Source organism: Quercus lobata, chromosome 1 (assembly GCF_001633185.2).
Source record: "Quercus lobata isolate SW786 chromosome 1, ValleyOak3.0 Primary Assembly, whole genome shotgun sequence".
NCBI classification, from domain to species: Eukaryota; Viridiplantae; Streptophyta; class Magnoliopsida; order Fagales; family Fagaceae; genus Quercus; species Quercus lobata.
Window position 1 is genome coordinate 11,480,080 of NC_044904.1, and position 25,385 is coordinate 11,505,464.

Below are 25,385 nucleotides of genomic sequence, written 5' to 3' on the forward strand. Positions count from 1 at the left end.
CTATCTATCTTGTATCAAAAAAAAAAAAAAAAAAGTTAACACCATTTTATATTCTAGGATATTATGAGAAATATTAATGTAAAAAAAGAAAAAAAAATAGTAACTTCTTTTAAAACATGAGAAAGATATTTACAATTCATTGTACTTTTGTTCAAATCTATTTCACACTTATTCATAATTTTATATAATCCGAATTTAGGTTGGTGCGGTGGTTACTCTACAAGTATAAATGCTTATAGGGTGTGGAGGGGCAAGGACCGGGGTTCAAACCTCCAGGAGGGAGCTTCACACATATACACTTAGATTAGGCTAGAGTAGAAATTATATCTTATATAAAAATAAAAAAATAAAAAGTTAACACCATTTTATATTCTAGGATATTATGAGAAATATTAATGTAAAAAAAGAAAAAAAAAATAGTAACTTCTTTTAAAACATGAGAAAGATATTTACAATTCATTGTACTTCTGTTCAAATCTATTTCACACTTATTCATAATTTTATATAATCCAAATTTAGGTTGATGTGATATTTCTATTTAATTTTCTTGACCTGTGCAGTTAGTTGTTCAAGCCTTGGGGCATTGTTTCTATTCGCTATTATATGGTGCTTGTACAGAATGATAAAGAAAAGAAACAAAATCAAGCTCAAGAAAAAATTCTTCAAAGAGAATGGTGGTTTATTATTACAACAACAATTATCTTCAAATGACAACAATGTTCAAAGGATAAAATTATTCAATTCAAAGGAGTTGAAAAATGCGACCGATCATTTTAACAAAAACAGAATACTTGGTAAAGGTGGGCAAGGTACTGTTTATGAAGGAATGTTAGCTGATGGAAGAATTGTGGCAATTAAAAAGTGCAACACAGTGGATAAGGAAAATATTGAAAATTTTATTAATGAGATTATCATTCTTTCCCAAATCAACCATAGAAATGTGGTCAAACTGCTTGGGTGGTGTTTAGAGACAGAAGTTCCTTTGTTAGTTTATGAATTCATTCCTAATGGGACACTTTCTCAGTACATTCATGAAGAGAATGAAGAGTTGCCATTACTAACATGGGATATGCGCTTAAGGATTGCCACAGAAGTTGCAGGAGCTCTTTCTTACTTACACTCAGCAGCTTCACTACCCATTTACCATCGAGATATAAAATCTTCAAACATACTCCTCGATGAAAAATATAGAGCAAAAGTAGCAGACTTTGGAACTTCAAGAACAGTGGCCATTGGGCAAACTCATGTAACCACACTGGTATATGGTACTTTAGGGTACTTGGATCCGGAATACTTTCAAACAAGCCAATTTACAGAAAAAAGTGATGTTTATAGTTTTGGAGTAGTCCTTATTGAGCTTTTAACTGGAAAAAAGCCAATTTTTTTATCAAGATCACAAGAAGGTCAAAATTTATCTACATACTTCATTCATTCAGTAAAAGAGAACCGTCTCTTTGATATACTTGATACTCAAGTAAGGAAGGATGGTAATAAACATGAAGTCATGGCAATTGCTAACCTTGCACAAAGATGTTTGCACTTGTATGGAAAGAAACGACCTACGATGACAGAGATTGTGAAGGAGTTGGAGGGAGTTCAAAAAGTTTATCATGATCAACCAAATTTTGAAGAATTTGATTATGTTAGAAATGAAGAAATGAGGCCTTGGAATGACATTTCTATTTTATCAAGATCAAGTTTAGAAATAGGTGAACCTTCATCACAATTTGTCCTTCCATTTTTATCTCACTTTGATTAATAAATTATCTATTTTGGTACTTTTTCTTCCTTGTTGTAAACTATTATAACTTCTTTTAGGCATATGCACAACATACTAGTCAATGCATACGTTCATTTTAAAATATTGTGTAAGAAATTATGTTTATGAGCCATATTTGGGGAATTAGGTTCAATTATAAGAAGAAATAGAACATGTAGTTTAGACCCTAGTTGTGTATTGAGCAGTAGATTAATTAATTGTATACCAATATGCACCATATCATAAAGCAATAGATGCACAATATGGAGATGAAGTAGAAAACTGATGGATCTTGATTTTAAAGGGGAAAAATGGTTTTAGGTTAAAAATCTTTTTAAGAAACCAGTGACTTACAAGAATTAATGTTGAGATAAACTGAAAATCTCAATGTTTCCCATGTTATGATGGGAAGTCCTAGCCATCCTTAAGTTCCCATCATTCTGTTGTGAATAATGTGGTTATTTGATTGATGAGGTTTGAACCAAGTGATTACATAGAGGAGAACCTCCTTCACAATTTCATTAGTTGATGGCTTTTTGAAAAAGGGGAAACCCTTAAACCGGAATTAAAATAGAATTTTTGAAAAAAAAAAATTGTGCTTTGAAAAGAGAGTTTTGGAAGATCAAAATTTTTTAATGAGATATAATTTTGGCAACATAATTGCTTTAAAAAGAAAGTTTCGAAAGATTAGATTTTTTTTTTTTTAATGGAGATTAGGAAATCAATTTTGAGACAGGATTTTGGAAGCATAATTGCTTAGAAAAAAAAAAAGAAAAAAAAAAGAGAGAGCGTTTTTGAAAACATGATTTTTAATGGAAAATCATGAAACCAGGGTTAAGAAATAATTTTGGTAGCATAGCTGTAGAATTTCACCATTGGCTAAAGAGATCATGAGAAAGGGGAGCATGCATGTATGCAAGACTATAATGTTATAGAGGGTATACACAATGTTAATACCCATTTTTGATAACAAGGGCCCAATGGCAGAAAAGCCCAAATTAAGCCAAGAGAAAGAAAGAAAAGACTAAGGAATAATGGCAGGAACAATAAGACCATGTCCCTAAGGCCCAGAGAATAGGAATACCCATAAAAAAAAGCAAGGAATAGAATACAATGGCTCATGAGCAGTAGGGAAGGGCCAGCCACGGTGAGATGGCCCTCTCCAAGAGAGAAGAAAATAGGCCTTGACTGGCTCCAAGAGGAAAGGAATAGGAAAAAAAAGGCCCAATGGGTCGGCCCAGCAGGAGTTAGAAGAAAATAATAAAGGAAATACCTTGAGGGGTCCACGGGCCCAAAAGGGGAAGATGAGAAAAGCCCACATTGTTATCGTGAGGGGCAAACATAAGTGAAGGGAATTAATTTCAAAAAAGAATAAAACGAGACAACATCCAATGGCAGTGGCAGAAATTGCGTGGGAAAGGAAGAAGACAAAACGTGAAGCAATAAGACAACAATGCTACAGTCAGAGCACCACCAATTTGTACCCAGCCAATGCAAGGGAGGTGGACCCATGGTCAAGGGAATTACAGAAGGTGTGGTTTGGTGGAGGGGGGAAACGGTCTATTTCCAGTATCTAGCCAGGACCTCTTTTGGGAAGTGCTCTGCTGGGAAGGCATCTTGGCCCAAAATAGGTAGTAAACTGGCTGGGGCCACTTGATGCATGCTAGAGAGATAGGTAGAGAGAGACCTAAGGTTTTACCCATCAAAGGATAGAGAAAGATATACGGTAGAAGGGAATGGATAAGAATTTTTTGTAGGATGGGTAGTGGAAGAGAGAGAAAACACTGAGCATGCCTATATGTAGTGGAGGCCGAATAGCCAGAAGGGTAGTGGGCACTTCTGAAGGGTGTTCGCAGTAGACAAAAATGGTTAGTGAGTAACAAGGGTAATAGGGAGAAATCATGTAGGCTTGATTCAGTATAAATAGGAACAATAACCATAAGAGGAAGATGGACAGTGACTAAGGCAAGAAACACAGAGAATTGAAAAGGAAATAAGAAAGAAAAAAAGAGAGAGTGAAGTAAGACTTAGAAAGGTAGAAGAGTGCACACGAAAGAAATGGCATGCATCAATAGAAAATCTTTTCCCTTCTTTATGTAACAAACCCACTATTTGTACTCCCAACAAGACAAGAAGTAGCTATCTAGACCTATTCTCCAAAATGAACAAATTTATGGTTTAATTTAGCATTAAGGTTGTCCAGGTTGGGATTTAGGCTCTCTTTAGTTCACTTCCTATGGGAGACTTATTATTTACGTTCTGCTACTTTAACTACGTTTAATTACTAACGGTTCTTTTGACTAATCTTTCTGCCATAACATACATACATATATATATAAATATATATATATATATATATATATTCATGCGCTCACACATATATACATATATTACTTGTTGTCTTTCTTTTGGGATGTTTGTCTTGTGCAAAGACTGGCCCTTTAGCGAGGTCCTACGAAGATAGTGGGCTAGGCCTAACTCTTCAACCCATAGTAGAATGGGCCTTAGCCCAAAAATACAAAAGGCCCCTACACACAACAATATGAAAATATTTTAATATATGTATGTATGCATGTTCATGTCATAGTGAGGTGGAATCTGGATAGTGTACCTGCTTATATGGGTAGAACTTCCTTACTCTTAAGGCAATAGTCTATCATGGCCCAATGTGGGCGCAAACGCCCACAACGAGCATTTGGGCTTCTCGTGGGAAGTACGCCCTGGCTTAGGGTGGACCATGGTGGAGGGTGTAAATGGAGTTGCCACCTAAATTAGGTCTAGGAACCATAAATATAGCTCCCTTGTGGAAGGACTGGTATTTACCAGAGCATGTGTCCAGAGTTTAGGTATGGGGATGGGAAGGTGATAGAAACCCAACCCCACTCGACTTGTGGGTTAGCCTCCACTCATTGTGGTCCAAATCTTAATCTCATTAAAGGGTCTTCTAACTCACACACTTTCTAACATGCATCTAAAGCAAGAATACATGGCATATCATCCCTAACCTTAGCATTCATCTATCATGGTATTCAACACAAACCAACAAAACAACGGCATCAAAAGGCAGATCAGAGTAAACACATCTAAATATCCAAGCATTAAACTCATGATATTCAACCAAGCATATTAAGCAACTCAAAACTCAAACATCCAAATGCATGTTCATGTGATTTATGCATGACTTACCTCACTTACCTTACTACATCACAGCACTTATAAATCAATGCATGTTCATATTCATATGTATGTTCATGGTATCCAACCAACAACAACAAAAAAAAAAAACCTAATTAAGATCTGATCACTAAAAAGAACAAAACATGTTAAAATAGATAAACAGAGGCTTAAAATAAGAAAGGTATACTAAAACAGAGGCCAAACATGTGAAGGAAAGCAAAAGAAAATGAAGAAAAAAGAGATTTAGGGTTTCTAGACATGAGTATGCATGTGCATCCCAATTGTATGTGTATGCATGCATAAAGCATGCGTACAAATACACGCCTAGAACCCTAAACCCAGCAACTCAACAAAGAAAATAGAAGAAAATAAGAAAACTAACAACCTATCATGCTTCTAATACGAACACAAAGTAAACCTAAACTAACATGAACATATTAAAACATATTAAAGCATATAAAACATATAAACAAACAACAAAACAAAGAAAAAGTGGAGAACCAAAGTTGGAACTTATACCTCAACACAAGAAATCTCTAGAGCTTGATTTAACCATTCCCTTCAGTCAATCTAATCAACAACAAAACCAGCCAGTTAGTAAGCTTTAGAACTCAAAAGTCAAGTCCAAAATAGGTCATAACCAAATAAAACTTGACTTGAGGATGTTTTATTAAAAACTCCCTCTTTGATTCACTATTTTCTAGTGAATCTTGCGTATATTTGCCTCCCCATTGAAATAGTGCCTTTTATGGCTTTATATAGTGGTAAAATAAGGGTGTGGGGCAGCTCCCAGACACTTTCCTTTCATATAATTTTGGAACCCTAGCTGCATCCGCATACTCGAGGTATGTGTGTGCATACCCTAAGTATGCATATGCATGCTTCAAGTGTGTGTGAGCATACACGTGTATACGTACATACACTTAAGGTTTCTAGCTGCCTTTCTTTTCCAAAAATAGGTTTATTCTTCCAAAAATAATTTTATTTTCTCCATAAATAATTCTTCAAGTCAATTTTCACAAGATTGGGCCCTAAATCAACCTTGGACCTTAGAGTAATGTTGTCATTAGGAAATGGGGGCCCGAGTCGTAATTGGTACAAAATGAGGTGTCTACACCCAATAGAAGTAGAACAACGTGACAATCATATTAGTGTAAACATAATATTGACAAATTTTGAGTATAGTGTTAGCAGTTTGGTGAGTGGTATCTTTATAAATTTCTTAGCACGAATGCAATTGGCAGTACTAGCAGGGTTTTCAGATCCGGACCGGACCGTACGGTCCGACCGGATTAACCGTGACCCTCTCATCAATCCAGTTCTTTAAACCCTAAAAACCGTTTTATACATAAAAAGCATGAAACCGTTCGAACCGCGGTTGAACTGGCCGGGTCTAAAAACCATTCACAGTTTTCACGGTTCAGATCAAAGCAATAAAAAAAATTAAAAAAAATTTGTTGAACCTCCTTCTTCAGTTCTTCTTGCGTGTCTCTCTATTACTCTTTGCATTTTTCTTTTTTCGCTCTCAGAGCTTCCATTTCGTGTCTCTCCATAAAGTTTGGATCTTTTTTCTCAAGCGATAGAGAAGAGAGGGCAACACGAGATAGAGAAAATGAAAGAAGTTTTTGACCCAAAAAAAAAGGGGGAAAAAGGAAGAAAATAATAGAAATTCACAAGCACAGGGTGGAGGATGCTCAAGTGAAGAGAAGATAGAAAGCACTGCATCTGAAACTTTCAAAAAAAGAAGCAAAGAGAAGTTTGGAACTGTAAAATGCCAACTTTGAAGCACTTTGCGTGGAGGAGGTGCTGCCAACACATTCTTGGAGGTTGAGCACTTTCATTTTATATTAATACTCTTTACTTTTATTTATTTGCTATATTGGTCTGTCCGCCCACCAAAACAAGAGACTCCAAGTGCTGTGCTAGTTAGTGTACTATTGAAGAAGAATGCAGGCTTCAGGTGTATCACCACATCAATTCACAACTAATGTCTAATGGGCTATTTATGTTGGGCCCAAAGAACCTAACAATTACAACAACTTTGGTTTTCTTTTAAGTTAAATCACAAGGACCAATGTTTCTTTGTTTAGCCCAAAAAGCACATGTGCAAAATATGAAATTGCTAAAAGCATGATGAGAACTTTTGAGTGAGTTGAACCAACTTGATTTGAGCTGATTAGGAAAAAATATCCAAGATTTAATAATGGGTTAAAATGAAAAAAATATCTTAACTTAACCGAAAGTTATGATATAATAACTTAAGTTACATATTAAGTTACATAATAACTTAAGCATAGTTTTGTAACATAACCGTGAAAGTTATGATATGAAAAAATACATTTGAAAGATAGATTTTTATATTTAATTGGGTCATTTAATTTAATTTTTCTATTTATACTAATTTAATATATTTATTTATATTTAAATAATTATTAAATTAATTATGACATCATCACGGTTCGATCCCGATTCAACCTCAGTTCGACTTTAAAAACCTTGAACCTCTTCCTTTTATGGTTCAATGAACAGTTCGGGTCTGAAAACCTTGAGTACTAGTTGGTGATATTGTATTTTTTTCAGCTATAAATTTTGCTAGAAGTTTTAGTTGTAAATTAAAGGATTTTATGGTTTTAATAGTTAAACCTCTTTTTCTTTTCTTTTTTTGTTAATTTTTTATCAATTTTAATGCGGTTGGCTAAATTTAATTGAGCTTTAAATGAAATTTGACCATGTGATTGGATTAATTTTGAAATTATGTTTAAGATCATGAAATTTTCTTTAATTTAACTGGTCATGGGCAAAAATTGAACTTGAATCATATGAGGTAGCACTTAACTAATGAAATTAACCATTTTGCATTTTAATTGTGGAAAAAGTATTTAAATTTCTATGGAACCCATGCTAAAAGTTTAGTGTATTTCCTTAGAAAATCCGTACTAAATATACCATTTGGGTTTCATTTATTAAGCATGCCATTAAAGTTTTGAGCATCAAATTAATTAAAAAATTTAACTGATTTTCATAAATCACGTGTTTTGTTTTTTATTTGAGTTTATTTACTTTGACATATTTGGTCCTTTATTTTTATTAGGTCATACATGTAATTTTTATTTAAAGATGAAATTAATTTCTTTTAATGGATAGAGATGTCAAATTTTATTGTGAGTTATTATTATTATTATTTTTTTTGAGGGGAATTATTATTTGTTGGTTTAAAGTCTATGTCATAAAGTGCAAACCATATTCAAAAGAAGCAATTAAACGATGCAACATAAATTTCTATCCATATAGCCATATGTGTATGCTTTTAATTTGATATGTTCATGCTTGCAATTAAATATTTATTTGTTATTTTAAAGATTTATAACCTGTCTAAATTGTTTCTTTAATTAAACCTATTGCTTCTCATATAAGATTTATGACCTGTCTAAGAGCATCTTGCCTCTGAACAACAGTAGATCCGTAAAAAGTTAAGGCCCATTTGATATGTATATTTAAACAACAGTTTTTTTTTTTTTTTTTTTTTTTTTTTTTTTTTTTTTTAAATACGTGTGGGTGAAAAGTGTGTGAAAATACGTATGATATTGTTTAAAAACTGAAAACATGTGTTTAAACTCGCGTACCAAACATGCCTTTAATGGCGAAATGGAAATCTTTTCGTTGATGAATTAGTTGCAAAATGTCCATAGTAAAAAACTAAGGGTACTAAATTAGTTGGGTTTGTGGCAGTGGTTTCGTTCTTAGTTCAAGTTGCAGTTTTGAATATATATATATATATATATATATATATAGTCGGTAGCACTTCAAGCACAGTGGCAGAACTTTGGGCTTTGAAGGATGGGCTCACCATGGCAAAGCAAATGGGGATTGAGAACATTTGTATTGAAATGGATGCTGAGTTTATTGTTCAGCTTGTTTCAACGCCTTCTATGGTCAATCTAATGCTTGAACCTCTCCTTTCTGAATGTAGGGACTTGATTTAGACATTCCTTAACTATTCAGTGGCGCACGTGTTCAGGGAAGCAAATGGCTGCGCTGACCGGCTTGCAAGGATGGAAGCTGAACTTGATGTAACTGATTTTCTTTTTTTGTTTGACCCACCGGATGTGGTGGCTGAAATGCTGGCTAGAGATAAAGCTGGCCTTGTTTGTTGTAATAGACTTTTTGTTCGTTAATCAATTCCAAGCGTCGATTACCAAAAACAAAAGAATATATATATATATAGTCTCAGAAAACTATTGTACTATTAGTTACCACCTATGGTTTGTTATGAAAGTGTGGTGAAAAATGTTATGGATGTTGCACTTTTATTACAAAATAACTTTATTTTAGTTGTGATTGTTTCCAATATGATATTTTATTATTTTATTTTGACCTATAAGAAATGAACACTTCAAAAATTGAGAAAATATTGTGCCATTTTATTGTGTTAATATTTTATTATTTTTATAAGCATTGCAAATTGAACAAACCCAAAATAATGTAGCAAAACTAGTGTAACTTTACGCAATTAAAGAAAAAAAAAGTGGCTGGTGAAACAGTGCAAGCTGAACAAATCAAAAGTACTGTCGCTTCAAGGCATTCGCACTTTTATATATTGATAATATAATATAAAAGAAAAGAAAAACAAATCGGTGTACTTGAGAAGAAAAAGAATCAATCTCACCAGATTGGCCAAATGCCTTGAATAAGTATGAAAGCTTTTTTCGTAGCATTTTGAATGAGTCCATAAACTTGACTAAACCAACACACTATTCCTAAGCCTATTGGCAATTTTAATATATTTTTTTTGACTTGTAAAGAACAAATTGCTTAGCAGTTTTGAAAATATGGAGACGACAATAAGATGTCTTAAAATTTTCACAGTAGAAATGTTATTTCCACGACATTTTAATAACAAATTATAAGTAGTTGGTTGTAATTGGTAATAAAAAAAAAAAGTAATTTCATTAGCAAGTTTAGATTAGAACCTATAACAATTTTCCACCCCTGGTTTGTTATGAAGGTGTTGTGAAAAATATTGTGGATGTTGCACTTTTGTTACATAATAACTTTATTTTAGTTGTGATTGTTTCCAATATGATATTTTATTATTTTATTTTGATCTATGAGAAATGAGCACCTCAAAAATTGAGAAAATATTGTGTCATTTTGCTGTGCTAATATTTTATTATTTTGAGAAGCAATGCAAATTGAAGAAACCAAAAATAATGTAGCAAAATTAGTATAACTTTACGCAATTAAAGAAAAAAAAAAGTGGCCGGTGAAATAGTGCAAGTTGAACAAATCAAAAGTACTATAACTTCAAGGCATTCGCACTTTTTATATATAGACAATATAATATAAAAGAAAATAACAATAAATTGGTGCACTTGAGAAGAAAAAAAATCAATCTCACTAGATTGGCCAAATGCCTTGAATAAGTATGAAAGCTTTTTTAATAGCATTAGAATGAGTCCATAAACAGGACTAAACCAACACACTATTCCTAAACCTATTGGCAATTTTAGTATATATTTTTTTACTTGTAAAGAGCAGATTGCTTAGCAGTTTTGAAAATATTGAGACGACAATTAGATGTCTTAAAATTTTCACAGGAGAAATGTTATTTCCACGACATTTTAATAACAAATTATAAGTAGTTGGTTGTTATTGATTGATGATGCCGAAAATATCACCAATAGGTCACACCGCACTCGCGACTCAAAGCGAACCTGCACAACAAGAACAATCGAAAGAAAGCCTTTTGAGAGCACTGGTGTGGTGCCGGCCCAATACTCTCCGAAGGTCAAGTTAGAATTTTTCTCACAACTCTAGAGTACTAGAGAGGGTAAATTATGCGTACCTTTCTTCGCGAGGTTATCAGGGCTTTTTATAGTAGTGAAGAGTCGACTTTTCCTTCTTGGAGTCCAAGTCCTTTCCATATGGGACTCTACTTCTAACAATCCTAGGCGTGATGGACAAGTATTCCCTTGTAGGGCGGATTTTCTAGAATTCTCTTTTATGTGAATATCTTGATCTTCCTAGGGTTTCCTCGAATCCCAAACGTGTATACAAATATTTTAAGTGATGCTCAGTCCTCAGCCCATGTTTAATACTGGCCCATGAGTCCGAGGTCGTCAGGCCCAATGTTTGGCAATTTCTTACCCCATCAGTTGCCCCCTTCAACCTATGATCCGTCAAGTCCTTAAGTGGTCGGATCACCAGGGTGACGGTTAAATATAACTGGGCATGACGATCAAGGATTGCTAATGGTGACGGTTAAAACTATGACGTTCCTAGATGGAACACGTTGACGGATGAAGATTAACGAAGTTGACGGCTCCATAAAGGGTACAATCCGTGGGCGCGTGTTACCAGGCTGTCACATTAATGAAGCTGGCTACGTGTCATTCTTGGATTGGATGATGTATCGGATCGAAGCGTCGCTTCGTCTTCCGTGCATTTCACATATAAAAATCTCACCTTTCTTCCCTCATTTCCAACATTTTCAGCAAGAAATCGTTGTCAAAGCGAACTCGTCAACTTTGTTAGAGAACTCCGTCGAGGACTTGTATCCGCAGAACACACCAACCGTCCATTTTCCTCCAAAAGTGGTAAGTACTTGCTTTATCACAATAGTCAAGTTACATATCCGTCCATGCATTTTTGTTGGGCTTATTACACCCGTCAACACTTTCAAACCCGTCAGTCTTAGGTTTTACCGTCGATTTGTAGGAAATGTCTAGTGCGTCAAGTAACCAGTCGGTGGTTCGTGACGGGACGGAATACGAGAATGTATACCCGTCTGGTCATAAAGACCAAGAGAGTCCCGGCGAAGATCGGAGTCCGTCTGCATCCTCTTCATCCTCAACAAATGAGGATGTGGAGATAGTTGAGATAGAGGGTCTTGCTGACGACGGGAATCAAGCACTGGAGCCCGTTGTAGGTGCTGATGGACTAAGGCAGTTCATCATGTTACCAGAGTTGACAGTGCATAGGTTCACATCCGTCATCAGGGAGAGACATTTCAATACTTTTAGAACCAACTTCCAGATTCCGGATAACATTCCCATCCGTCTACCCTATGTGACGGAGAAGTGTTACCATGAAGGTTTAGAAGGTGTTGGAGTATACGAGCAGGTGTTGAAGGCAGGACTTCGGTTCTCGCTCTCTACACTTCATAGGGAACTCTTGCACTATCTGGGACTGTCCATCACCCAGATTTCTCCGAACGCCTAGAGGGTCTTCATAGCAATGGAGATTCTTTATGGTGCAATGTCAAATGGAGAAAGGAGATTGACGGTCCGTGAGTTTCTTCACTGTTACCGTCCTGACGAGATTGATAGATCAAGGGGGATGTATAGTTTTGCTAGTCGAAGTCCCTTGTTGAAGATTATCTTTGAGACCCCAGACTCAAATAAAGACTGGAAGAGTCGCTACTTCTTCCTAGAGGGTGACAGATGGATGAACCGTCCAGGAGAGATGGAGTACATGCCTGTTGATACAACCTGGGGAGTAATAAACCAATCGTGTATGCACCCGTCCCCTTTTTTTTTTTTTTTTTAATACTTTTTCATACCCGTCCACTTTTATGTGCATATTTTGATCGTCTTTCTTTGCAGGTAGACGGCGCCCGCAAGTTAGCCTTGAGGAATTCAGTTTCCTTGAAAAGATTTGCAGAAAAACTAAGCCGGAAGAAAGGACCTGGGCCAAGTTAGTGAATCCGAAAACAATATACTGGTATTGTGACGGTCCAGAACCTACCCGCGAGGCCATTGTATACGACGAAAGAATACACAAACATGAGTCCGTCAACTTTTACTCTTGAAATTAGCCTTCAATTTGAGAAACCATCTTCATCCGTCCTGTTATTGCAGAAATGGACGATGCAAAGAGAAGGGCAATGATAAAATCGCTAGCCGTCGAGCAAGAGAAGACGGGTGAGATTGTGGTTCCCAAGGTGCCAGGGTCGTCAGCTAAGAGGAAGCAGCCGCCAAAGTCTGACCGTCCACACAAGCAGCAGAAGGTTCCATTGGAACCCGTTGTGGGTTTGATGGCTGAGGGTGCTAAGACCGTCACCCCAGCTAAACATGGATCCGGTAAGGGCTTAATGCAGGCCCCGCCCGTCAGCGAGGAGAAGCCCTCTCCCCTTCTCCGTGACGACTCGAAGTTTGCTTTGGAGAAGCTTTCATCGATAATTTCCGCAAAGGATTACGACGATCTGGGGAATCATTCGACGGAGGCAATGGGGGAGACGGGGTTATTCGCCATTGCACAAGTAACCTTTTTTATCCGTCATTGTATGTCCATCCATTCTTCTTAGTTTTCTATTTAACCCCCTTTTAACTTTGTTTATTTCAGTCCTTGGTTATGATGAAGGGCTTGATGGACCGCTGCCTCAACCGTGAAGCGGCTCTGGAACGTGTACGGTCAAAAGCTGAGCAGACGGAGGAGGAGCTTGGCCAACTGCATAAGTGGAAGTCAACAATGGAGAAAAAGTTCGACCTATCTGAGAAGACTAGGAAAGAGTTTGAACAGAGAATGGAGGAAGCTGGGAAGGCCTTGAAGGGTAAAGAAGATGAGGTAAAGGATTTGAAGAAGAAACTCCGTCAGGCCAGGGAAGATGCCGTCAATGAGTATCGCGACTTTGAGGCTTTGTTGAAGGAGCTAGGGGGATCGTTCCTTCAAGGCTTTGACGATGCACTCCGTCAGATAAAAAAGGCCTACCCAGATCTGGACGTGTCCATGATAACCGTTAGTGATCAGGATCAGACATCTGATATGCCCGTCGCTTCAGAAAATACGGACGACCTTTTTGGTGAAAACGCTGTTCAGGGCGACGGAGAGTCTGTTCCGTCGAAGGATGTCCAAGTTGCTGAGCCGAAGAAAGTAGATTAATTTTCATGTAACTTACATTTAGGATGATCCGTCCCCTTTTGGCTTATTTATTTATTTTGAGAACAATCCGTCCTCTTTTTATTGTATTAAACGTTTGCCTTCTCGGCTTTTTGTTAGCTTATTAATGCTATGCTTTCTATTGTCATATGGAACCCGTCCACATTGCAGATTTATTATTTTTAGTGTTTGATTGATCTGTTCAATTGGATGATATATTATCCGACCACGTGGATGGTCCATCAACATATAAACATCCCGTTATCTGCCCATTTTTTGGACTTATGATCTTTGTTTGCCATTTTGGGAGATCCGTCCATTTTATGGATAGATTTCCTATCAGCTTTATCGACCCGTCACCTTTGAGGCACGTTTTTACTCACTTAATGATCCGTCTATTTTGTGGACTTGGGATTTCGTTCACCTCTTCGGTGATCCGTCTACTGTGTGGACAGGTTCATATCTTGTCAATGATCCGTCCACTTTGTGGATGGCTAATCATGTTCCCCGTTTTGATGGTTCGTTCACTTTGCTGAGGAAATTTTAATATCGTTTAAGTGATCCGTCCACTTTGTGGACTGTTCTCTCACGATGTTGGTGATCCGTCCATTTTGGACTTCAAATTGTCATCCGTGTGGGATGGCTCGTCTGATCGGACTATATTCGTCACCCCCGGGGGCGATTCGTCCAACCTGCAGACTTATTTCATCCGTCCGTTTTGGACTGCATTCGTCACCTTTGTAGGGCGAGCTGTCCACTTTGTGGACTTACTTTTGTTTGTCCCGTGGGACTTCGAGTGGTCAGCCTCGTAGGATAACCGTCCACCTAGAGGACTTTAAGCCGTCACCCTTTGGGTGATCCGTCCACCTTGTGGACTCCACTTTATATCCGTCCATCTTGTGGACTTAAAGTGAACATCCTTGTAGGATGATCGTCCACCTCGTGGATTTTAAGCCATCACCCTTTTTGGGTGATCCGTCCATTTTGTGGACTTTATTTTGTGTTCACCCATCTTTTGGGCAAACTGTAATAACACATCCATGTAGAAAATCAAAATCGTCTCTGATCGTTATTTTTAATAGAAATGCGTAAAGGAAAAGTGCCTGCCCCCTTGGGCTTAAAAAGGCATGACAAGATTGTATCAAAGAATGGCCAAAGAAAAACTAGTAAATAACAATTAAAGGGGATCTGGTTGTCGTTACTATTACTGGTAGTATTTTCTCAAGTGCTCGGCATTCCATGGATGCGGCAGCTTCTCTCCGTCTGTTGTCTCCAGGTGGTAGGTTCCCTTCCTTTTCCATGATGTAACTTTATAAGGTCCTTCCCAGTTGGGGCCGAGTTTTCCCTGTGCAGGGTCTCTAATTGCACCCATGACCTTCCTTAGTACGAGGTCCCCTACTTGGAAGTCTCTGTGTCGGACCCGGGAGTTGTACTGTCTGGCCATGTGATCCTGGTATCTAGCGATCCTTTGCTCCGTCGCCGACCTAACTTCATCTAACAGGTCCAGCTGTAGCCTCATAGATTCGTCATTCTTGCTCTCGTCATGGTTGTGAATCCTGTAACTCGTGAGCCCAGCTTCTGCTGGGATGACCGCCTCACTCCCGTACGTTAGTCGAAATGGCGTTTCTCCTGTTGGGGTCCTCGCCGTTGTCCTGTATGCCCACAGTATGCTCGGCAATTCTTCGGGCCATATGCTCTTTGCCCCCTCGAGCCGAGTTTTGATAATCTTTAACAGGGATCGGTTTGTGACTTCAACCTGGCCATTAGCCTGAGGATGGGCGGGTGATGAGTAGTGATTTTTTATACCTAGCTGTGTGCAGAATTCCCGGAAGTGGCCGTTGTCGAACTGCCTCCCGTTGTCTAAGACAAGGACTCTAGGAATACCAAACCTGCATATGATGCTCCGCCAGACAAAACTTCTAATGTTCTTCTCCGTAATGATGGCCAGGGCTTCCGCTTCTACCCATTTTGTGAAGTAGTCAATTCCCACTACCAAGAACTTCAGCTGCCTTACCGCCGTTGGGAAAGGTCCCATAATGTCTAGTCCCCACTGAGCGAACGGCCATGGAGCCGTCATAGGGGTTAGCTCCTCAGCTGGCTATCCGATAGCATTGCTAAACCTCTGGCACTTGTCGCAGCTCTTAACGTAAGACTCGGCATCCTTCTGCATGGTTGGCCAATAGTACCCAGCTCGTAGCAGTTTGTGCACCAATGACCGTGATCCAGAATGGTTACCGCATATCCCTTCGTGTACTTCCCTCATTACATAGTCTGCCTCTTCGGCACCCAGGCATCTCAGATATGGACGGGAAAAACCTCTCTTGTACAGTATGTCTCTTATCAAGACGAACCTTGCCGCCTGGACCTTCAGCTTTCTTGCTGCCTCCTTCTCATCTGGCAGTAACCCGTCCTTCAAGTATGAAATTATCTGTGTAGTCCAGTTACTTTCGGAGCGTATCTCCTGCATGTTGCCGGGGTTTATTAGTGGAGAAAGTTGGACAAAAGAAAGTACATTACCCAAGGTTATCATATGTTCTGCTGAAGCGGCTTTGGCTAGCCGATCGGCAAGTTCATTTTCTTCCCTGGGAATTTGGACGATCTTAGCTTCCAGCTCGTCGATTCTCGCCCGAACTTGATCAAGATATCTCCTTAACCTTTCACCCTTGCATTCATAATCTCCATTTACTTGGTTGGTCACGATCTGAGAGTCGCAGTAAATGACTACGCTTTCAGCTCCGGCGGCTATTGCTAGGTCGAGTCCTATCAATACTGCTTCGTATTCGGCTTCATTGTTGGTGGTGGGGAAGTTGAGACGGACCATACATTCGATCTTGTCTCCTTTAGGTGACAGCAATACGATGCCGGCACCCCCGGCTCGCTGATTGGATGATCCGTCGGTATATATGCTCCACTGAGGGGACCCGTCTGCCCCCTTGTCTTCGTCATGTGTAAATTCTGCTATGAAGTTGGCTACGACTTGTCCTTTAATGGCTGCCCGCGGACGGTACTTAATGTCAAACTCGCTTAATTCTATCGCTCACAGCGTCAGTCGGCCTGCAACTTCAGGATTACTTAGCGCCCTTCGCAATGGTTTGTCGGTCATTACATTCACGGTGTGGGCTTGAAAGTAGGGCTTGAGCTTTCGGGCCGCCGTGACTAATGCAAAAGCGAGTTTCTCCATAGGTGTGTATCTTTCCTCGGCACCGCGGAGTGCCTGACTGGCGTAGTATACGGGCTTCTGTATCCTCTCCTCTTCCCTAATTAATGTTGCGCTGACTGCGGCGGGGGAGACAGCCAGGTAGAGGAAGAGCTCTTCGCCTTGTTGCGAGGGACTCAGTAGGGGTGGTGAAGATAGATATGCTTTCAGCTCATCGAATGCTCGCTGACACTCGTCCGTCCATTCGAAAGACTTTTTTAACGTGCGAAAAAAGGGCAAACACTTGTCCGTGGCTCTCGACACGAATCTATTCAATGCCGCTATCTTGCCGTTAAGGCTTTGTACCTCCTTCACATTTCGCGGTGGGGCCATCTCTAGTATGGCTCGGATCTTATCCGGGTTAGCCTCAATCCCCCTCTGAGATACCATGAATCCTAGAAATTTCCCTGCTGTTACGCCGAATGCGCATTTTTCCGGATTGAGCTTCATGTTATAGGATCGAAGCGTACCAAAGGTTTCCCTAAGATCTTCCAGGTGGTCTTCCTCCTTTCGGCTCTTTACCAGCATGTCATCGACATAGACTTGGACATTCCTCCCGATTTGTTGCGCGAACATCTTGTTCATCAATCTTTGGTATGTTGCCCCTGCATTCTTCAGGCCGAATGGCATCACTTTGTAACAGAAGAGTCCTTGGCTAGTCACGAACGAAGTCTTCTCTTGATCGGCCTCGTGCAAGCGGATTTGGTTATATCCTGAGAAAGCGTCCATAAAGCTTAGTAGCTGGTGTTGAGCCGTCGAGTCTACGAGGACGTCGACCCTTGGAAGGGGATAGCTATCTTTGGGACATGCTTTGTTAAGGTCGGTGAAGTCCATGCACATCCGCCACTTGCCGCTCGCTTTTTTCACCATAACTACATTCGCCAGTCAATCGGGATAATAGACTTCCCTAATGAAGCTTGCCTCTTGGAGTTTGCGGACCTCTTCTGCTATTGCTTGATCTCGCTCCGGGGCGAACACTCTCTTCTTCTGTCGGACGGGTGGAAAGGAGGGCAGTACATTCAACTTATGTACCATGACCGAGGGATCGATTCCTGGCATATCGTCATGACTCCAGGCGAACACATCCTGATTGCTCCTCAAGAAATTTATGAGCTCTTGACGGACTGAGGACTTGGCAAGCGTTCCAATCTTGGTTGTTCTGTCTGGATTGGAACTGTCGAGTGTTATGTCCTCTAGCTTCTCTGTTGGCTCTGCTACCGTTCTGTGCTCTTCTATGTTTAAGGCCTGGATTTGATCTTCCATCTCCATCATAGCTACGTAGCATTCTCGTGCGGCTACCTGACTTCCGCGAAGCTCTCCTACCCCATACTCCGTCGGAAACTTGATCATCAGGTGGTAAGTTGATGTTACCGCCTTCCACGAGTTGAGCGTAGGTCGCCCAAGGATAGCGTTATAAGCGGACGAGCAATCGCCCACCAAAAATGACACGTTCCTGGTGATTTGTTGGGGGTAATCTCCTACCGTCACTGATAACGTGACCGAGCCCAAAGGGAATACTTGGCTTCCTTCGAAACCAACGAGCGGGGCGTTTGTTGGTATTAACTGCTCCTTGTCAATCCTCATTTGTTGGAACGCTGGATAGTACAAGATATCGGCTGAGCTGTCGTTGTCAACCAACACCCGGTGTATGTTGTAGTCTCCTACCCGCATGCTGACAACGAGGGCATCATCGTGTGGATGGTGTAAGCGCCGTGCATCCTCTTCTGAGAACCCGATGATGGGGCCTTCCATCCTTGCTATCTTTGGGACGGTGCCTGTTAATTGGACACTCTGTACCATCCGGAGGTATGTTTTGCGAGCCTTTTTTGATGATCCGGCCGCAGCTGTTCCTCCAATTATCATCCTTATGTCCCCTAATGGGGGTCTTGGTCGCTCATTTTCTCGGTGGGGGTGTTGTTCCTATGGGGGTTGATCCGTTCTCTCCTTGCTGACGAACTTCTGCAGCTTTCCTTGTCGGATAAGGGCTTCAATTTGCTGCTTCAAGTCGTAGCACTCGGCTGTGTCGTGACCATGGTCACGATGGAAGCGGCAATATTTGTCTCTGGATCGCTTGTTGGGATCGCTCTTCAGCTTTCCCGGAAACGTCAGGGCCCCTTCGTCCTTAATTTGCATTAGGACTTGGTCTATCGGAGCGGTTAATGGGGTGAAACTTGTGAACCTTCCGCCCATGGGTTTTGAACGTCTCTCCTCCCTTCGGTCTCCCATCTTTCCTCTCTTCTGCCCCTGGTCCTGTCGGGGGTCTTCTTGTCTGTCTCTTTTCTTGGGTCTATCTTCTCGGGCTAATAGTGCGTCTTCAGCGTTCATATATTTGGTGGTCGTGTAAAGCACCTCTGTCATGGTCTTTGGGTCGTTTTTGTATAGTGAGAACAAAAACTTACCCCCCTTCAACCCATTCGTGAAGGCCGCTACTAGTATCTTGTCGTCGGCTTCGTCGATCGAGAGAGCTTCTTTGTTAAAGCGTGATATGTAGGCCCTTAACGTCTCCTCTTCTCGTTGCTTGATATTCATTAAACAAGCCGTGGATTTCTTATACCGATGTCCTCCAATGAAGTGCGTAGTAAATTAAGCGCTTAGCTCCTTGAAGGTGCTGATGGAGTTGGGTGCTAGCCGGCTGAACCAGATCCTTGCTGCGCCTTTTAGGGTTGTAGGAAAGGCCCTGCACATAATCGTGTCTGCCACTCCCTAAAGGTGCATCAGGGTCTTGAAGGTCTTTAGGTGATCTAGAGGGTCCTTAACTCCGTCATAACTATCCATATTTGGCATGCGGAACTTACTCGGCAGGGGGAAGGAGTTGACGGTTGTCGTAAATGGCGAGTCAGTCCTGTTGACAAGGTCGTCAAGATCACTGGACACTCGCCTCTTTAGGGCGTTCATCATTACTTCCATCTGTTCCTTCATCGCCTGCATCTCCGCGATAATGGGTGGTGGAGCTGTATCCGTCAGGGAAAGGATGCTAGTATCCCGTCGCATTGGTCTGCTCGGAGCGTTGCTCTCCTGTGGTCCTTCATGATTTCTCCTTTCGGCGCTGGTCCCTTCTTGATCCGCTCCTTGGTTATTGACCGCCGCATTCTTTTGGTTCAGCTGTTCTTCTAGGTCGTGGTTTTGTTTGGTGAGGCGCTCTACGGCTGTAGCGAGCGTCCTGACCTGTCTCTCAAGAGCAGTCGTAGGGGCTTCTTCCTCTTGAACGTCGTTAGTGGTTGCCATTGAGCGAGTGAGTACCATGTAACTCTTTTGTCTAGGAAACGATAATGTGCTACGTTTCCCACAGACGACACCAACTGATGATGCCGAAAATATCACCAATAGGTCATACCGCACTCGCAACTCAAAGCGAACCTGTACAACAAGAACAATCGAAAGAAAGCCTTTTGAGAGCACCAGTGTGGTGCCGGCCCAATACTCTCCGAAGGTCAAGTTAGAATTTTTCTCACAACTCTAGAGTGCTAGAGAGGATAAATTATGCGTACCTTTCTTCGCGAGGTTATCAGGGCTTTTTATAGTAGTGGAGAGTCGACTTTTCCTTCTTGGAGTCCAAGTCCTTTCCATATGGGACTCTACTTCTAACAATCCTAGGCGTGATGGACAAGTATTCCCTTGTAGGGCGGATTTTCTAGAATTCTCTTTTATGTGAATATCTTGATCTTCCTAGGGTTTCCTCGGATCCCAAATGTGTATACAAATATTTTAAGTGATGCTCAGTCCTCGGCCCATGTTTAATACTGGCCCATGAGTCCGAGGTCGTCAGGCCCAATGTTTGGCGATTTCTTACCCCATCATTGATAATAAAAAAAAGAAATTTATTAGCAAGTTTAGATTAAAACTTATAACAATTTACCACCTCTAGTTTCTTATGAAAGTGTTGTGAAAAATATTGTGGATGTTGCACTTTTATTACATAATAACTTTATTTTAGTTGTGATTGTTTCCAATATGATATTTTATTATTTTATTTTGACCCATTAGAAATGAACACTTCAAAAATTAAGAAAATATTGTGCCATTTTGTTGTGCTAATATATTATTATTTTTAGAAGCATTGCAAATTGAACAAATCCAAAATAATGTAGCAAAACTAGTGTAATTTTTCGCAATTAAAGGAAAAAAAAGTGACTATGAAACAGTGCAAGTTGAACAAATCAAAACTACTGCAACTTCAAGGCATTCGCACTTTTTATAAAGAGATAATATAATATAAAAGAAAGAGAAAACATTCTATCAGGCTGTGGCGTAAAACCAGTGTTTTAACCAGCCAATAGATGTTTGCCACGTCAGAGTTCACTTAAAGAAACAATATGATCTAAAAAAAAGAGTTTACGCTCGCAGCTTCCTCTGCTTCCTTCACGCCATTCCTCTGCTTCCTCTGCTTCTTTCCCACCGAACCTCCACCACCGTCCCACAATCGCCGGAGAAGAAGAAAGAGTTCTCACCGTGCCCTCTGCTTCCTCCTCTGGGGTTGTGCCGTCCTTTTCTTGCCCAAACCTCCACCACACCACACATCGGAGCTCACCGCCACAGAGTTCGCCGGAGCTGTGCGTGGAGCTTGGAAACAAACCGGAGCCGCCGTGAGCCACAATCCAAAGGTTTGTTTTTCATGATTTTCCCTTTTCCCCAATTTGGATTTCGAATTATTGATGGGTTTTTCTGTTTTCTGGGTTTATGGGTTTAGTACAGTTGTGTTTGGGATTTCGGGTTTTGGAATTGGAGTTTAATGGTTCTCGATATTGCTAGTTTTGTGCTAATATTGCTCATTACTAATAGCTTAAGGTTTTGTGCTAATTTTGGGTTTTGTGCTAATATTATTTGTCTTTGAATTGTTATTGCTGGGTGTGATTTTGAGAAGAGAAAACATTATTGATGGGTTTTTCTGGGTTTATGGGATTATCAAACCTGTGGATGTTTGAGGAGGCTAGGGAATATTGGGGATGTTTCTGTGTATGTTCCTGGTTTTCGGATTCCTAAACCTATTGATTTCTCCCACTCATTGGGTGATCACTTGTCCAAGAATTTAGTGGAGCGCCTATCTGCTCTGAGAACTCGTATCGTTATAGAAAAAACTTGACATTGCTTTACTAATTGTGAGACCTCAGTTATTGAAACATTGGATAATTTTATTGTTTGTAGGAGGTTCAACCTTAGCTGATCTTCAGCAGGCTCTGGAAGATTACTTGCCTGTTCTTTTAGGACTAGTTAAAGATGGTAAAGCGTGTATCAGTGCCACTATGATTTGAATGTTTTAACTGTTGTGGATAATTCATAATAGTGGCGCTTATCTGTTATTTGCAGGAAGCCATCTACAATACAAGGTACAATTTGAATGGGTAAATCAGGAGGATGACGCAGAGGTGGGAGTATAGGACTAATCTATCAATTTTCAAATTTCTGTTTTGCCTTTCATTTCTAGTTGTCGTTACATCCCTCCTCCGTTCAGTGGATTTGATGTTTTTATATGGATCAATACTTTTGCAGGAGACCGGCATGTCTAATGCTTGGTATGAGGTGTTGTCAGTTTTGCACTTGATGGCAATGCTATCACTATCACAGGCCAACTAATTACTTCTCCCAAGAACATCTGCCGATGGTTTCCAGCCAAAGGTATCATAAGGTAGTTTTACTACAAAACTTTATGCTTGAGTTATTGTGACCTCTAATTTTGTTATTTATTTGTAAAATTTACATTGGCTATCATGTATAAACTTATAATAGAGAAACATCTGGTTCCAAACTTATAATAGAATTATTTTGGGACTTATATATATATATATATATATATATATAAAGTTTTCTCTTTGTTCAACATTTCCGAAGAGTAATATCAAAATTTTGAATGTATTTTTATTCCTAATAGTCTTCAATGGTTTAGGGAAATTTTGTTTCATTTGGTAAGAAAATACTATACCAATTAAATTTCTCCTTATGTGATGGTTGGTCTTTCAAGCTTGGAGGCTGCTTATTCATTTTAATTTGTTTCTCTTCCTTGCCATAGATTTGTGGAACTATTGTTGGTGTTAAGGGTCCCTCTGTTATTTCAGAACATTGGCTGATTTGAATGCCTAATGTGAGTTTGGTAATCATTAGGATCATAGTTGCAACTTGAATGAGTTTTCATATGTAATTGTTTCTTATTAGGATACCCCTTTGCTTATATGGACAATAACGATAGAGATAAGTAACCACACATTTAATGGCTTTGAGTTATCAATTCTTGGGCTAAAATATTTATCTTTGTTGTAATTGTATAAGTATTCTACTAGATTTTGTGGTGTTTGTATCCCTTCCTTTGTAGACTTTGTTAATAATTTGAATTTTAGCTTGTAATTATTTAGAGGGAGTCTATGTATGTTGCTTTTATATAGATTTTCTTGTTACTAATACATTTTGTATCACTTGTCAAATAATAAGTTTACTAATATAGTTTGCTGCTGACTTGAGTTTGTATGATCTCATGTTTAAAGGTGACTACTGATCTATTCCTAGCTCTACAAAATCTAGAGAAATGTCTTTGCCCCTTTTGGAACATTGGTTGAAGACATCCAGTGGAGAGCATCACACTTCAGAAAAGTTTTTAGTTTTACAAATTCTTTATGTAATCAAGAAGCTCATGTAATAGCAAAGGAAGCTCTCAAGAGAAATTCTAAGGGAATTTGGGTGGAGGAATGCCCCCTTTCCTTCTTAATTCTGTATACATAGACAAATATATGGTAGACTAGGAAGATATTGTATATGCTCTAGAACGTCTTGTATGCTAGAGATTTGATATTGTTTCAAGAGCCTTTCAGTCAGAGGTGTCTTATATTTACTTAGCAAGTTTGCTCCTAGTGTATAGTTTGCTTTGTTTTGAAAAAAAAAATTGCCGTTTAACCTAAAAAAAAAAAAAAAAAGGTTTGTATCACATGTCAAATATTAAGGCTTACAGAAGGTGCTCTTATCATCTCTTCTTGTGGTTTGGTCTTCTGATTCTCATAACTTCTTTGACATGTTTTCTAATTTAGAATCATGTTTTCTAATCTTTGACATAGGTTGTGGACAAATGCTCTAATGATTATTTATATATCAATTGGTTTGGTAATGGTGTACTAGTGTTTTGCGTATACTTTGTACATTTGAATATATGCAACTAGGATACATTTCAGGTTCATAGCTTGTTTTGAAGCAAACGATCATAAAAAGAAAAATCGCAATGCAAATCATGAATGGAAACAACATAAGTTTTTTAGTTTTTGAGATATGATTGAAATTCATTCAGCAACAAAGAAACAGTGCAAAACTAGTCAACACAGCAGATTCAGAAGCAAGGAAAAACAAAAGGACTAGCCAACTAATAAGCAAAATAAAAGACATTTTAACAATTCTTTTATAGAATCAAAATTACATGGATACTTGTTTAAATTCATAGACTATAGAAACTAAAATTTGACATAATAACAACTCAATTTAGAATAAAAATTGAAATCAAACCTGTCACAACTTAATTTAGAATAAAACCTGTCATGATTTAGAATACAAAAGGAGAATTATAAGATTACAAAGACATCTGAAATAAAAACTGTCACAATTTTTTTTTTTTTTTTTTAAGAAAAGTTTCTAATTGAGAATACATTCACCTGAAATAAAACCTGTCACAATTCAATTCATAAAAGATTATATGATTGACCAAACATCTTGAAATAAAATTTGTAACAATTCTTTTGGGAAATTTCTAATTGAGAATACATTCATCTAGAATAAAACTTGTCATAGTTCAATATGCAAAAAAGAGGACCCTATGTTGGGAATACAAAAAAGAAGATGGTTCTATGTCTATCCACCACAATTTAAACATTATATAACCAAAAAATATTTGCTTCTCAATCCATTCTCTTGGACACAAAACTTGTTTGTACATCAACTTTCTTGGAATTGTTGTAATGGATCCTACAAGTTGAACAAATCAAAAGTACAGTCACTTCAAGGCATTCGAACTTTATATATATAGATAATATAATATTAAATAAAAGAAAAACAAATTGGTGCACTTGAGAAGAAAAAAAATCAATCTCACCAGATTGGCCTAATGCCTTGAATAAGTATGAAAGTTTTTTTAGTAGCATTAGAACGAGTCCATAAACTTGACAAAACCAACATACTATCCTTAAGCCTATTGGCAATTTAAATTTTTTATTTTTCTTTTGACTTGTAAAGAACAGATTCCATAGCAGTTTTGAAAATATTGAGACGATAGTAAGATGTCTTAAAATTTTCACAGCAGAAATATTATTTCCATGAGATTTTCATAACAAATTATAGGTAGAAGGTTGTTATTGGTAAAAAAAAAAAAAGTAATTTCATTAGCAAGTTTAGATTAGAACCTATAACAAT

General features: G+C 38.9%; 2 protein-coding genes across 2 annotated transcripts in view; both read left to right on the top strand.

Moving 5' to 3' along the window:
* Nucleotides 1-9,111, top strand: part of LOC115995055 (wall-associated receptor kinase-like 8) — a 17,954-nt gene extending 8,843 nt beyond the window's left edge. The window contains exons 3-4 of the mRNA XM_031119471.1: nt 561-1,709; nt 8,939-9,111. Coding sequence (XP_030975331.1) covers nt 561-1,709; nt 8,939-9,111 — 1,322 coding nt within the window. The remainder of the gene's footprint in view (nt 1-560; nt 1,710-8,938) is intronic.
* A 10,836-nt stretch (nt 9,112-19,947) lies between these two features.
* On the top strand, nt 19,948-23,705 carry LOC115995064. The gene is made up of 7 exons (XM_031119483.1): nt 19,948-20,029; nt 20,270-20,444; nt 21,339-21,610; nt 22,152-22,226; nt 22,314-22,372; nt 22,497-22,632; nt 23,483-23,705. The coding sequence occupies exons 1-6, from the start codon at nt 19,948-19,950 to the stop codon at nt 22,578-22,580; spliced, it is 747 nt and encodes a 248-aa protein (XP_030975343.1). The 3' UTR covers nt 22,581-22,632; nt 23,483-23,705.
* Nucleotides 23,706-25,385: the final 1,680 nt, after the last annotated feature.

Excerpts from the sequence above, each read along its gene's own strand:
- LOC115995064 (XM_031119483.1), top strand. The coding sequence starts at position 19,948 with ATGGGTGGTGGAGCTGTATCCGTCAGGGAAAGGATGCTAGTATCCCGT. Across the intron at positions 20,030-20,269 it reads CGGAGCGTTGCTCTCCTGTG|GAAACGATAATGTGCTACGT; the intron begins GTCCTTCATGAT and ends TCTTTTGTCTAG. Across the intron at positions 21,611-22,151 it reads CCGTGAGCCACAATCCAAAG|GAGGTTCAACCTTAGCTGAT; the intron begins GTTTGTTTTTCA and ends TATTGTTTGTAG.